Source organism: Leptonotus elevatus, chromosome 6 (genome assembly GCF_054856555.1).
Source record: "Leptonotus elevatus isolate MCC_2025b chromosome 6, RoL_Lele_1.0, whole genome shotgun sequence".
Classification (NCBI taxonomy): domain Eukaryota; kingdom Metazoa; phylum Chordata; class Actinopteri; order Syngnathiformes; family Syngnathidae; genus Leptonotus; species Leptonotus elevatus.
The window spans coordinates 2,459,989-2,473,422 of NC_141244.1; the positions used below are offsets into that span (position 1 = coordinate 2,459,989).

A 13,434-nucleotide genomic window follows, 5' to 3' on the forward strand; every position below is an offset into this window, starting at 1 on the left:
TTAAAGGTATAGCGGACAATGTTTTTGGCTGCGTTTGCTGGGTGGATCATCTTAACTATTGGTCCATCACCCTGTCAATCAATCTGGAGAAATGTTTATGTAACAACGTTGTGCGTGCGTGCGTGCGCACTTCGAGTGCTTGTAGCATTTAGCCCAGGGGCGGTCCTCGAGGGCCGGAGTCCTGCAGGTTTTGGAGGTTTCCTCTTCCAACACAAGTTGATTTTAATCAAAAGTATCGTTATCAGGCTCATAGATATCTATAAATACTATATGTCTTACGGTGAAGAATCAACATCCGCATGGGGCGGCCATCTTGTCAAGGGCAGGCAGTTTGGTCTGTTGTATTGACTGTGAGCGAAGGTCAGTGATCGGAACAAACCTAAACCCTGTTATCTCGCTTCGAACTTGACGGATTTACACAATACACACGGTTTACTTTCTCACAAACTTTAATAAAGTAGTTATAATTCTGGATGAATATTTATTAACTATATGAATTATTATCTCATTCAAACCCAAAAACATGTAAATACGTTTTTAAATATTTTGTCCTTCAAAACTGTATTTGTAAGTTTTTTTTGTTTTTAATGATAAAATTAAAAACAAAAACTGAAAAAAAACAGAAGAGCATACTTTGAAGGCTTTGATGCAATTTCTTACATGAAGAGGTGGTTTAAAGAAATGGTCGTATTACAAAAAACGGCCAGCAGGTGGCAGCAGAGTATAATAGATCAGCCAGTGCCATGTTGCAACAAGGTATTTTTGTCAGTTTTTTCAACAGGAATGTGAATAACGATGAAACTTAGAGATATGCTAATTGCTGCAAAATGGTTAGTCATCAAATTGTATCTAAATTATTTTAATCAAGACAAATTTCTGCAATTGCCATGCGGACGAGCACACACACACTTGTCTTTGTCTCATCGTGGGGACATTTCATTGACATGATGCATTTCTTAGCCCTTTCCCATAACCCCAAACATCAAAAATGATTGCCTACCGCCATTCCTTACCCTAACCTCAACCATAACCCAATTCAAACCTAAACTCTAAGACCAAGTCCTGACCCTCAAAAAGAGGTCAGAACTTATGAGGACCACCAAAATGTCCCCACAATTTCAAGTCGGTCCCCACGATGGTAGTTAACCCTGGAAAAATACGCGTGTATGGGCCCCACAATGAAGCAAAGACAAAGACGCACACACACAGAGATGGACTAAAGTACTTAGTATTGCTGCCTAGAAAGAGTAGTGCTTTAGGCTATTTTCTGAAATTGTCACTCAAGGCAGGTGAATATGATTCACTTATTATAGTAAGCAGCATTGGCTTGCTTGACTAACACAGAATGTTTTCACCTACCTGTAGTGAGAAGCCTTGATCGCACTGGAAGGAAACCATGTCTCCTACAGTATAACGGTCTCCAACTTTGTGGCCGTTAGTGGGGGGCTGCGGTTCAGGGCAGGAATCCAAACCTATTGCTTAGGAAAGAGTCAAAACACATGTGTAGACAGCAATCATTCTTCTGCCCAATGTAGCACCCTACACCTGCTTATCACACTTGCAAAAGATTAGATTGAAGTACTTCAGCAGCTACGGAAACATTCAATTAAAACCAAATGTTTCAACATGTAATTACACAGTGCCTCACCTAAATGTTATTTTAATTACATAATAATTGAGTATAATTGTTGCCCTCATCATAATGTTGAAAAAAGTTTGTCAACTAGTGGATCTAATCGCAACAATCTTCCAACTGTTGTGTGAAACTATCAGAGTGAAATTACAAAACAACACCCACAAGGATTACTTGGCACAAGTATTGCGCTCTAATGGAACAAAGTGATTGCAGAATTACTTTCCAGGAGAGGCCCACTCCTCCTTGTAAATAGATTAAAAGTGACAGAGATCCCAGGTTCACATAAATGCAGCATATTTTCCATTTACATTTAAGCAAAATACCCTTCTCTCTTAAATCTTTATACTTAAACCTTAACAATATAGAACTGAAAATGTTATATTATTATGTGTATGTATTAGGGGTGTCAGGCGATTACATTTTTTAATTAATCGCATGTCTTAAATAGTTAACTCATGATTAATCACAAATGTTATATCTGTTCTAAATATACAATAAAATGTACCAAAAAAATGCATTCAAGTTTTCATACTCTTGTTAACAAAAGTGGGAAAACAATGTGAAACTAATATAAATATATTTTAGTCAATACAGTAATTTCATAATTCATAAAAAAAATTAGTTAAAATTAACTCTTTGACTGCCAGCCATTTTCAGAAAAGACCACCTCATACTGCCAGCTGATTTCGAGCATTTTGACTGATGTTTCAAGGCCCACAGAAAATTGTGTGTTAGGACTATGCAAACACAGAGACTACTAAATGAAAGATTGAAGTCTCATCAGAAAAAAAAGTGTGTTTCTACCTTATTCTGCTTTTCCGTAATCTGCAGTAGAAAATAGATTGATTTGAGTGAAATTTCGTATTTTGGACGAAAAGTCTGGGAAAACAAGCTTTTTGTGAAAATATGTATTTCATGCACATCAGTGGTTTTAACTTTTTTTTGTTTTTTTTTACTTTTGTGACACCACAAACACCTGAAGAGTGCTTTCATTCTATAAAAAAAACTAACACCAATAATAAAAGAAAGTGTTTTTTGATGGCAAATGAACAATTTATTTACAGTGAACAGGGGTAACAATTTGACAAATAACTTGACAAACTATTTACATGAGTGTGTGTGTGTGCGTGCGTGTGTGACTATTTACAAGTGTGTGGATGCATTTCAACTATGCATATTTTTTGGGGGTATGGTATGATAAGAAACGGTCTCCTACGTGCAAAGGGACAGCACATGATCTGCACCACAAGTTGGTTTCCTTCCGATGCCACCTTCGCCAACAGACCCTACACCTTCTCCCTGGTCTCTTTTTTTGGAGGCAAGTAATCCAGCACATGTTTTGCCAATTTGACATCGAGTCGACTTTCAGGATCATGAATTGGTGACCTGCTGCTCTTTCGGATTTCCTCCAAATCTTTATGCCCTTCAAGTCCCACATCTTCTCTTTCCTCCTCCTCCCTCACACGTTTCTGTATCACCCAGGATCTCACTACCTGCCGGACGAACTGCAAATAGTGATTGCACTTGCCTGGATTTTCTGTCCTGTAAATGATGTATGCATTGTACATGCACAGTTGAACTATGTACACAACAAATTTCTTATGCCACTTCAATGTCTTTCGTGTGAATGGATGGTAAGAGATATTCTGGTCCAATTTGTCGACTCCATTCATGAAGGCATTGTATGCCACAACACATGCTGGTTTGTCACAAGGAAGTCTTTTTTGTGGTGTAGAGGCACCAAATTTTATGCACTATTATATAGCCAACCAGCTACAATATATTATTTTATGGGCACAACCCAATAGAGATACTAACTGTTGGCTGGAACTAGAACAGAAGGATTGTAATAACCTCAGACTCCTAGATTTACTCTTTATTACAACATCGATTAAGCGCCATAACTGCTTTAAAAATCCAATGATTTCCGCCACCCTGACTGCCTGGTGGAAGGCACTAGAAATGACAAAAGCCAAAGTGGAGCCCAGCGGGCTTTCTCCCCTATGGCATAACCCCGACTTTCAAATTAACAACCAATCGTTTTATTTGAATGTGTGGGAGCAGAAAGGAATTACACATCTCCACCATCTCTTCTCAGATAATATGTTTATATCATATACATCCTTGCTCCAAAAATATAAAATAAAAAACGGAAACTTTTTACATTATTTGCAAGTTAAAAGTATGATAAAGAAACAAATTCCAACACTCCAGGGTACGCTCCAACCGCCTGTTTTAGCTAAAGATATTACCAAGCTTTCTCCGACAACAACAAAAAAACTCTCAAAAATATATAAGTTACTTTCATATACTGATAAAACGTCTTTACCCATCTCAAAATGGGAAACAGACTTGTCTATAGCTCCGGAATCTGTCTTTTGGATTCAAGTTTGTGAAAATGTTTTTAAAATGACAAAACACACAAATTTACAACTTATCCAATATAAAATTATTCACAGAACATACATTACTCAATATATGATGAAGAAAATGGGACTCTCAGACTCCGACATTTGTCTCCAGTGTTTACAAAACACTACAGACACTTATTTTCATGCTTTATGGTTATGTACTCCGGTTATGTGTTTCTGGACTAAAGTCTTAGAAAAACTTTCCGCTGTCTTGGACTGTAGGATACCGTTCTCTCCAAACTTGTGTTTGCTAGGTGACTTAACAACAATTGACTTACCACATAAACAATTTCAATCTATACTTGTAGCCCTTACTATCGCAAAAAAAACAATTCTTGTTAACTGGAAAAATAAACAAACTTTGAATATCGACCAATGGTCTAACCTCCTCATAAATCATATTTTAATGGAAAAAATATCTGCCTCAAATAAAAACCAAATGTCAAAATTTAAAGAAACATGGTCTACGTATATAGAATTTTTTAACCTAAACTTGGATTTTAATTCTGCCTGTTAGCGAGAGCCACAGCAGCGTTATAACTGGCATTGATGTTTCTGTATTAGGCAATTTGTAACTAATGGTTGTGTTTCCATAGTCAGGAACCCGGCTGCTGCCAGCGGGATCGAGCGGATTCACCTCCGATGGGCACCAGGGGTTGATATTCGGATTCACGGCATGCCAGTGGGTTAATTCTGTGGGTGCTGTCCCCCCTGGCGGGGAGTGGGCGGGTCTGCCCCTCTGTTGGCTGCTGGGTGGCGGCTGCGTCTTGGCCGTTCCCTGGGTCTCTTGGGGGGTGCTGCGTTGCGGGGCTTTCCCTGGTGTCGGGGGCGGCGCCGTTCCGGCGCGGTCCGTCGCTCTGGGCCCGGCGACGCGGTTCGGGGCCTGTGGGCCGCCGGGGTGCCCGGTGGTTCCCTCTCCCCTCCCCCTTCCTCCCCCTTGCTGCCTCTCCCTCCTCGCCTCTCCCCGCCCGTCCTCCGCCTCCCTGTCCCCTCTCCCTCGTCGCCCTTCCTCCTCCTCTCCCCCTCTCCTTGCGTCCCTGCCGCTGCCCCCTGCCCTTCTTGTCGTCCCCTTCCCTCCTCCCTTCCCCTTCCCCGGTACGCCTTCCTTCCCCTCCCCTGGGCCGGGGGCTCCATCCATGGCCCGGGTCTCGGTGCTATGGGGGCCGGCGGGGGTGGCTGGGGTTTGGTGTCGTGCCCGCCCCGCTCCGGTGGGCGTCCTGACACCTCGGGCGGGACCCAGTATCCGGGGGGCGAGCCCTATCGCCCCGCCGGACGGGTCCCATATGCCCGCCGGGGTCCTGGTGGGGTGGGTGGGGGCTTGGTGGGCCGGTGCGCCTCCTGCCCCCGCCCGGTTGGGGGGGGGCCCCGCTGGTCACACCTCTTAACTCACTACACTAGGTTTGCACAATACACTTTTATAGACATATAGGGCACATAACACACTTTGGGGGGTGGGGTAGGGTGGAAACACCGTCTTCACCCTACAACTCCCCTCCAATTTTAATACACCACACAACTTGTGGGTGGGGGGGGGGGCTTGTGGGGGTGCCATCGGTTGGGGGCCGCAGTATAGAGCAGTGCTGCGGTCCCCTGTCCGTGTCGCCACCCGCCCCCCCCCCCCCCCGCCCTATCTATTTTTTTTTAATGCACCACATACACTCAGCAACATGCTTGGGTGGCGGGTGGATCGGAGCGTGGGAATATCATTTCCATCGGCTCCGGTTCACCTGCTCCTAATTTTAATGCACCACACACACACACTTGTATATACACTGGGTGGGGTCACATTCACGGTTTAGGGGTAGAGTTCGCCAGTCCGCGAGCTGGCGGACTCAGTAACAGGGGTTAATTTTCACAAAGAACGCTGGGGTGACGACCGGGGCCTTCCCCCGCTGGGCCTGGGGTTCGGGGGTGTCGGCCGCCCTCCGGTGCCCCCATCTCCCCCTTCTGCCCCCGGTGTTCCGTCCTTCCACACGGCGGGGGGTGGGGTGGGCGCGGCTGCCCTCTCCGCTCCGCTGCCCGGCCCCTCTTCGGCGCCGGTGCCTGGGTGCGGGTGGTCCCCGGGGGCTGGGGGTCGGGGGTTGGGGGGCTGCCGGTTGGTCGGGGTGGGGTCGGGGGGGGGGGGGCGGCTTTGTTGGGGGGGGGCGGTGGTGGGGGTTGCGGGGTGGGGGGGTGCTGGGGGTGGGGGGTGTCTGGGGGATTGGGGGCATGGGGGCGGCTGGGGCTGGGTTGGGGTGGGTGGCGGGGGTGGATGGGGGGCGGGGGGTTGTGGGGGGGGCGGGGGTTGGGGGCCGGTGGGGTGCCTGGTGGGCCTGCAGTGCCCCGTCCTGCTGCGTTGGGCCGGGGGCGCGGGCCGGGTTGGGGCGGGGGGCGCTCCTGCTCCTGGGTTTGCTCTCCGGCCGGTGGCCCTGGTGGGGCCCGGGGGTCGTCCTTTGGCGCTGCCGCGGCCTGGGGGGCCCTGAGGTGTTGCGCTTGCTCTGTTCCGGCGGGGGTCGACGGCTCCCCTCTTTGGTGGAGATTTTCATGCATGCCAGATCCACCACACCAGCATCTACCGAAACTCAGACACAATCTGTTTCCTCCTCAGGTTATTGAATCGGTGGAGGCTGGTGTCTCGGATCTCACGCGGCTTCGTCTGTCCTTCCTTCCTTTTCTCGGTCTCTCCGTTGGTCTCTTGAGGCCTCCCTGATTTTATGTTTTTTGGATTTGTTGGGGTCTGGATGTTTCTTGGGCTGGGGAGGAGTTCTGGTGGGGGGTGTCTGGTCGGTGCTGGATTTCACCTTCCTTGGTTTTCTTCGGTCCCCTCGGGTCTCCTGGTGTTCGATTTAGGTGAACGGTATGAGATTTTTTTTTTCTAATAGGTTTTCTGGTGAGCTAACAAACACACGCACGCACGCACGCACGCACGCACACACACATACTCACCCACACACACAAAAAAAAAAAAAAAAATGTATGTATGTATGTATGTATATATGTATATATGTATGTATATATGTGTATATATATATATATATATATATATATTTAAAAAAAAAAAAAAAAAAAAAGAGCAATGATGATGACATTTCCGAATGAACAATACTGAGCTCTATAGAAAAAAAAAATAAAATAAAAAAAAATAAAATAAAAAAGGAAGTCTTTTTTGTTGTGTTTTCTGCCACACGTCCACCGTCCGCATTTCATTTTGGTGGCAGGTTGTCACCATTTTCAACAAGCGTTTATCCTGCCAGGCTAATACCAAAACCTTGTCGTTGTGCCGCGCCAGTTTCCCCCCCACCCCAAGACCAGTCTTTGTTGCCTTGGTAATGACATTGGGTTCACCCATGTTCTTACGCAGTGTTCCACATACATTCGTACCTGCTGCTAGTAAACGTTCACAGAGCTGAATTGAATTGTAAAAATTGTCCATATACAACGTGTACCCATTACCTGCCAGACAATCAAGTAGTGTGAATACTGTATCCATGAGGGGAGAGCTTGTACCAATGTAAGGTAGCATGTTGAAACAATAACCGCTTTGTGAGTCACACAGTATGTACGATTTTACACCGTACTTCACCGGCTTCTGTGGGTTGTAGACTTTGAATGACAAGCACCCCCGAAAACTCATCATTCCTTCATCTATGCATATGTTCTTCCCGGGTTGATACAGCTCTTTGAATTTGTTCACAATGTAGGTAAATACAGGGCGGACTTTGTACAGTTTGTCATTTGGATCATGCAACTCATTGTCATTGAAGTGCAGAACACTTCAGATGAGCTGGTATCTCTTCCTTGACATCACTTGGCTAAAAAAGGGCGTGGTCTCGATCTCATCCTTAGTCCAGTACATATCAATACTTGGCTTATTTATGTAGCCAGTCAGAAACAAAAGTCCCCCAAATTTTTGGAGTTGTGGGACAGCCACAAGCTTCCAGGAATGACTCCTGCTGTGTGGCAGACTTTGAGTCTGTACCTGCATATGCTGGCGTGCATACTTGTTTGTCTGATCAACAATGTGTTGGAGAAGCTCGTCTGTCAGATACAGCTCCAGGAAGTCGGCTGGCAGTGTGAACTCCAGGTTTGCTGCAGGGCCCTTGAGTCCTGGGGTTGCTGTGAATGGAAATACTGTTGGTTTCCAGCCCGCTTCTTGCCATTCAGCATTTGTCCTGCGATGATCTGCAAACACAAATTGAAATGATCATATAAATATATTAGAAAAGTTAAAGTATAGTTGTTTTGCAGCAGTGTGATGCTAATACTGTATATATATATATTTTTTCACCTTTCTTCTTGGATCTGGTGGGAGCAATACTCCTGGCTCCTCCTCTCTATGCTGTAAATAACATAAATATGTACAATCACCTTGAGAATGTTTTTTTTAAATTATATTGCATTGCTGTTTTGTAAAGTTGTTGTTTTTTACCTCTCTTTGCTCGAGAAGCTGCAGTGGGCAGACATTTGGAGCAAGATGGACGATCTGTGAATAATACATTCACAGTAGTTTAGGCAGCAGTTGTGTTATAGTGTACATCAGCACATTTATACAATCTGTTATCACCTCTACACAAACACCAGGCGAAATACTGAAAGTTAGTTAGCTCATAGCAAGTTAGCGCTTACCTTTGCAGATTTCAGAGAGATCAGAGGATGATTTGCTGTCCGAATCCGATTCCTCACATCCTGATTAGTTCCTTTCCTCCGATGAACCCGTGTCTGATTCGGAGTAGCACTCGTCGTCATCCGATGACGAGCCGGGCTGTGCCGAAATGCTTGGCTCACCGTGGGGATTAGCTTGTGACGCGTTAGCTTGTGACGCTTTCTCACGTGGACGAAGCCGCCGCGTCAATGCTTCAACTTCTGAATCATTTGCATCAGTGTTGTCTTTTGTGACAACAACTGGTAGAGCTACCTTTTTTAAAACAGTGCTGCAGCGTGATCTTGTACTGTGTTTTTTCCTTCCTCCGCCATGATCTCCTCAACTTCCTCACTCCGCCTCTCTTTTACTACTATTGGATCAAGCTGAGTTTGTCCAAAAGAGAGTCGTCACTGCCGTCTAATGGCCATAATTAGTCATTACAATAGTTGATCTGCTTGATACTGATAGGGCATCTGACCAAGACGATACTCTGGCAATTTCCATTAAAAACATAGTTTTCGGGAATTCCCGTTGGTGGCGCTATACGGTCGGGTTGCAGTATACGGGAATACCCGAATCTGGCAGTCAAATAGTTAAAAATATGTACTGTACTGTAAAGAAATGAGTGTGATATTGATTTGTGTTGAGGTCATTTTCTGCCACCAGATGGCATAATTGCATTTGTAAGACATTGGTGACAGCTCAGTGCAATTTTCTTTTCATATTAAGAGGTATCTAATATTTAACATGAAGTAACTTTGAAATTCTGCACATTTTTAAATTTGTAAAATACAACTTGGCTCCAGTTGTCTTCACATATATAAACATTCGTATTAAATTTATTACTGCAAAATTTTGACATGGACGTGTCTACTGCATTGTGACTGGAATTCCCCCAGTACAGGCTTTACAAGTAAGGTGCGGTCATTAATCGTGCGTAAAAATATCATAAAGTGTTTAAACACTTCAGTAACATATACCATCTACCAGAGGTGTGGACTCGAGTCATGTGACTTGGAATCGAGTCAGACTCGAGTCATGAATTTGAGGACTTTAGACTTGACTTGACAAAATGTTAAAAGACTTGCAACGTGACTTGGACTTTACCAACAATGACTTGTGACTTCACTCGGACTTGAGCCCTTTGACTTGAAAATAATTGCTTCTTCCACCAAAACAAAAAGATTAAAATGTATGTTAACGAGTAAGTTCCTCTCGGTGTGTGCGCGTGTGTGTACGTGTGCGAACTGGGCTGACACAGTGCCGTCATTCAGTAATGTCAGAGAAGCCGCAAATGCGCATCCACACGCCGCCCACGCTAAGGCAAACTTCAAAATAAAGCTGACAAATAATATTGACACCAATGCAACAGCCGTGGCGGATTTTACTATGAAGTCTGCCTGCATGGTGGCGTGAACACCGGCTTTACTACTTCCCTTTGACATTTTGGCTTGCATTATCAACATTTTTATTGAAATTACGTATTTTCTACCACCATTATAATAATGCCAGTAGTATATTAAATAGCGAATTTAGGACACAAAGTTAATTACGCCGTCATTGCACAATACGATGTAAGTCCCCAGGGTTCGTGGCTAGTAGCTAACTGTTAGCGTTAGCATCGAGTGCCTGGCTACCAACAGTAGTTTGACAGCTGTTGCTTGGTTCGCTTGCTTTTCTTATTGTGGACCTAAGCTACTTTGTAATCCACTCTCCCTGTTTAAACAAAGGGAATGTGTCTTAAGTTGCATTTAGGTGTATTTTTCATTATTAAAAAAATTATTAAATATAACTTTGCCTTCATTTATAATTAGTTTATAAAACACTAGCTTTAAAAAATTTAAAACATTTAAAACATTCAAAATGTCCAATATGGCCATTTGGATTTTAGGAACACAACTTACAAGTGCAATATTACGTAAGTCAGGATACCTTCACCTTGTTATTTTATACATGGTCCATGTAGAAAATAATGATGTAACTTGCCTTATATATACACTTACAATTGTGTTCCTGAGTCCTAATGGCCATATTAGACATTTTGAGTTTATATATATATATATATTTAGACATTTTAATGGGCAAAAGCATTCTAAAATAAGTTAAGAGAAAGTTATATTTATCTGATTTCATTTTATTATTATTTTTAAAAAATCCGATCCGTGACTTTTGTAATCCGATACACCTCTAGTTGTTTGGGTACAAAAACTACGGTAAGTAAGCTAATGTCAGTTGTTTATCGGCTAAGTTGCTAGCTGCGTAGTTAATGAGACTTTAAACTCACTGGTAACACATTGCAAACACCTGCAATCTGTTGCACCGCAATGGGTTCACTCCCCCAGTCCCTGACTCCTACTTTGATGGTCACCCAAAATAATATAATCTACGATGTTGTTAAAAATTCCTATTTTAATTTCTATTTATGTTTTTTAAATTTACACCCTGTACAGTATATAAACAATAAAAAATACCTTGCCTTTTTTGTTGTGGTGTGATGGCATCAGTGGATGATAAATGCTATGTTAATGCTTGCTTTAGTTCAGTGCTGAGTTTGTGTATTTTACATTGGGCATATTAGACTACTAAGCGCTCCTTGCGTGCGTTGTTTAACGTCAGGCACGTTGAACAGCTAAGGGGGTCCTCGTGCCATTATTTACAGAAGTAGTCACGATAGTTACAATGGCACGATATTTCCACTGTGGTTCGTAGCACCGTATGTTTTTATTTTGCTGCCACTTCTGCCCATGGCGAAAAAAATTGTTGTGGAAAAAAATCAAAATGCACTCACGAGTATGGAGCACCTCCGGTCACGATTTGACTGGAAATGAGCCAGTGCATTGTCTCAACTACCGCAACGTGAGCATTCGGCATTGCTCGGCTTCACTAGGCTTCACTCAGCTTCACTCAGCTTCACTCAGCTTCACTCCGCTTCACTCGGCTACCCGTTTTCAAGGTATATTTGGCTTAGCTTGCTTTGCTTGGGTGTTCGAACTCTGAAAATTAGTTTAAACTCCGAGGCATTTTTTACTGAGATTTTTTGGTTGAAGTCCAATTTGTACGAGTTCTGAGACGTTCAAACTCCGAGGTTCCACTGTATCTAAAAATCTAAATCTATACTATCATTACAATAACTGCAGTTGTTGTGAGTGTCCCTTTCAAAGAAACTCCAAGCAGTCAGCACAGTCAGCAGCTGTGGTGTCACACGACCATCACCAGCCGTTAGAGTAATTGAATCAAAATGTGCAATATGATGTTTCCCCTTCAAGAGTACATCCTCCTGAGCGTGGAAAATAAATGATGCTTAAATCTCTGAGAGAATGTGCGCTTCTACAGATTAGACAGGGAAAACCCTCATTAGAGCATTGTTCTGCCCAGAGTGCAGACATCCCATTCAGATGTGTAAGTGACACACTGAATAGAATAGAATAGAATGCCCTTAATTGTCATGGTACAACAGGTGTACAATAAAATTACGAGCGTTGCTCCCGTTTGGTGCATAGTAAAATAAATAAATAAATAATAATAATAACATTTGAAGAATTAAATAAAACAGCATATGTAATGTAACTCAGTTGGCAAAATTGGAAGAACGAGAACATTAATTCACTAGAAGTATGATAACTATTAAACAGGTAAAGTGACTTTGCATTGAACATTTAAAGGTGTGTGTGTGGGGGGGTGCGTGTGTGTGTGTGTGTGCGAATTAATTATGACTACAACTACCATCATACTGTAGTTGGAGAGCTGTTAGTGATGGTATAGTATTACAAATTGGTCTGTCTGGAACATTTCGCAATGTCATGACATAAATCATTTTAAGCCAAAATATGGAAAGGCTCAGACGTGATAAATCAAGCCAATCGAGTACTATCCAAATTTGTTTCTTTACAACATTGCATATGTTGTCGAGAAACAAACATCTCATTTACAGTAGGCCTAGTTGATGTTTCCCCTGGGTGTCAAGAATAGATTCATTATGCATTATTCATTATGTCATATTCACTCTATCTAACACATACAGAAAATAGCATTGGCCTCTGCACACTGCACTGTATCACACAATGAGGGACTGAATTTGAGAAACAAAGCATCATGCTTAATGGCAGTTCGTAGGATTATCTGACTGATCCCAATAAACAGTCCCATCTTAACAGAAAACAAACAGCAACAGCAACAACAACAACAACAACAAGACCCCCCCCCCCAAAAAAAAGCACAATAAAAACAAACAAAAAAAACTTGAGTTAGAAAGAGATAATAAAGCAGTAATCATAATGAAGCAAATCACAACAACATTAACGTAATAACATAAGTGTGAATGCTGAAAGGAATAACATTGTCCTTAGGAGAGCTTGATAAATGCTATGGGTGGTGTTGAAGTGAAGGCCAGTGACGGTATTCAGATTAATATGGCATTTGTTTATGGAATATGAAATAAGCAGGACTTTTTTAAATCCATCTCAGAAGACTGCCATGTTGCCATTTACTGACACCTGCTGGTGACTGTAAGTGACATCCCAGAGCCAACACAGTTCACAAATGTAATGTGACCAATCCCATAAATACTAACCCCTCATTCGTGAACAAGAACCCAAAAAACTTGGAACTCCTGCACTTAGGGCATGATCTCATCCCGGACCTGGAGAGGGCATTCTACCCTTTCCGACTGAGGTCTATAGTCTTGAATTCAGAGGTGGTGATTTTCATTCCTAGTGATTCTCACTTGGCTGTGAACTGTGCCAATGAGAGTTGGAGATCATGGCTTG

The 13,434-nt window shown here is 43.1% G+C and overlaps 1 protein-coding gene and 1 long non-coding RNA gene across 7 annotated transcripts in view; one reads left to right on the forward strand and one right to left on the reverse strand.

The window, feature by feature from the left end:
- Positions 1-13,434, reverse strand: part of LOC147171791 (CUB and sushi domain-containing protein 3-like) — a 499,351-nt gene that overhangs the window by 180,130 nt on the left and 305,787 nt on the right. For 5 of the 6 annotated variants that reach the window (XR_015095358.1, XM_086078288.1, XM_086078289.1 and 2 more), the window contains exon 38: positions 1,360-1,478. Coding sequence is in view for 5 of the 6 variants with exons in the window: in XM_086078288.1 (XP_085934414.1) it covers positions 1,360-1,478 (119 nt within the window). In the remaining variant the exon portion in view is untranslated. The remainder of the gene's footprint in view (positions 1-1,359; positions 1,479-13,434) is intronic. The other variant, XM_086078287.1, reaches the window with a different exon arrangement.
- Positions 3,383-7,063, forward strand: LOC147171792 (uncharacterized). Its single transcript, XR_015095359.1, has 2 exons — positions 3,383-4,729; positions 6,635-7,063. It is a non-coding gene; the product is annotated as an uncharacterized LOC147171792 (long non-coding RNA).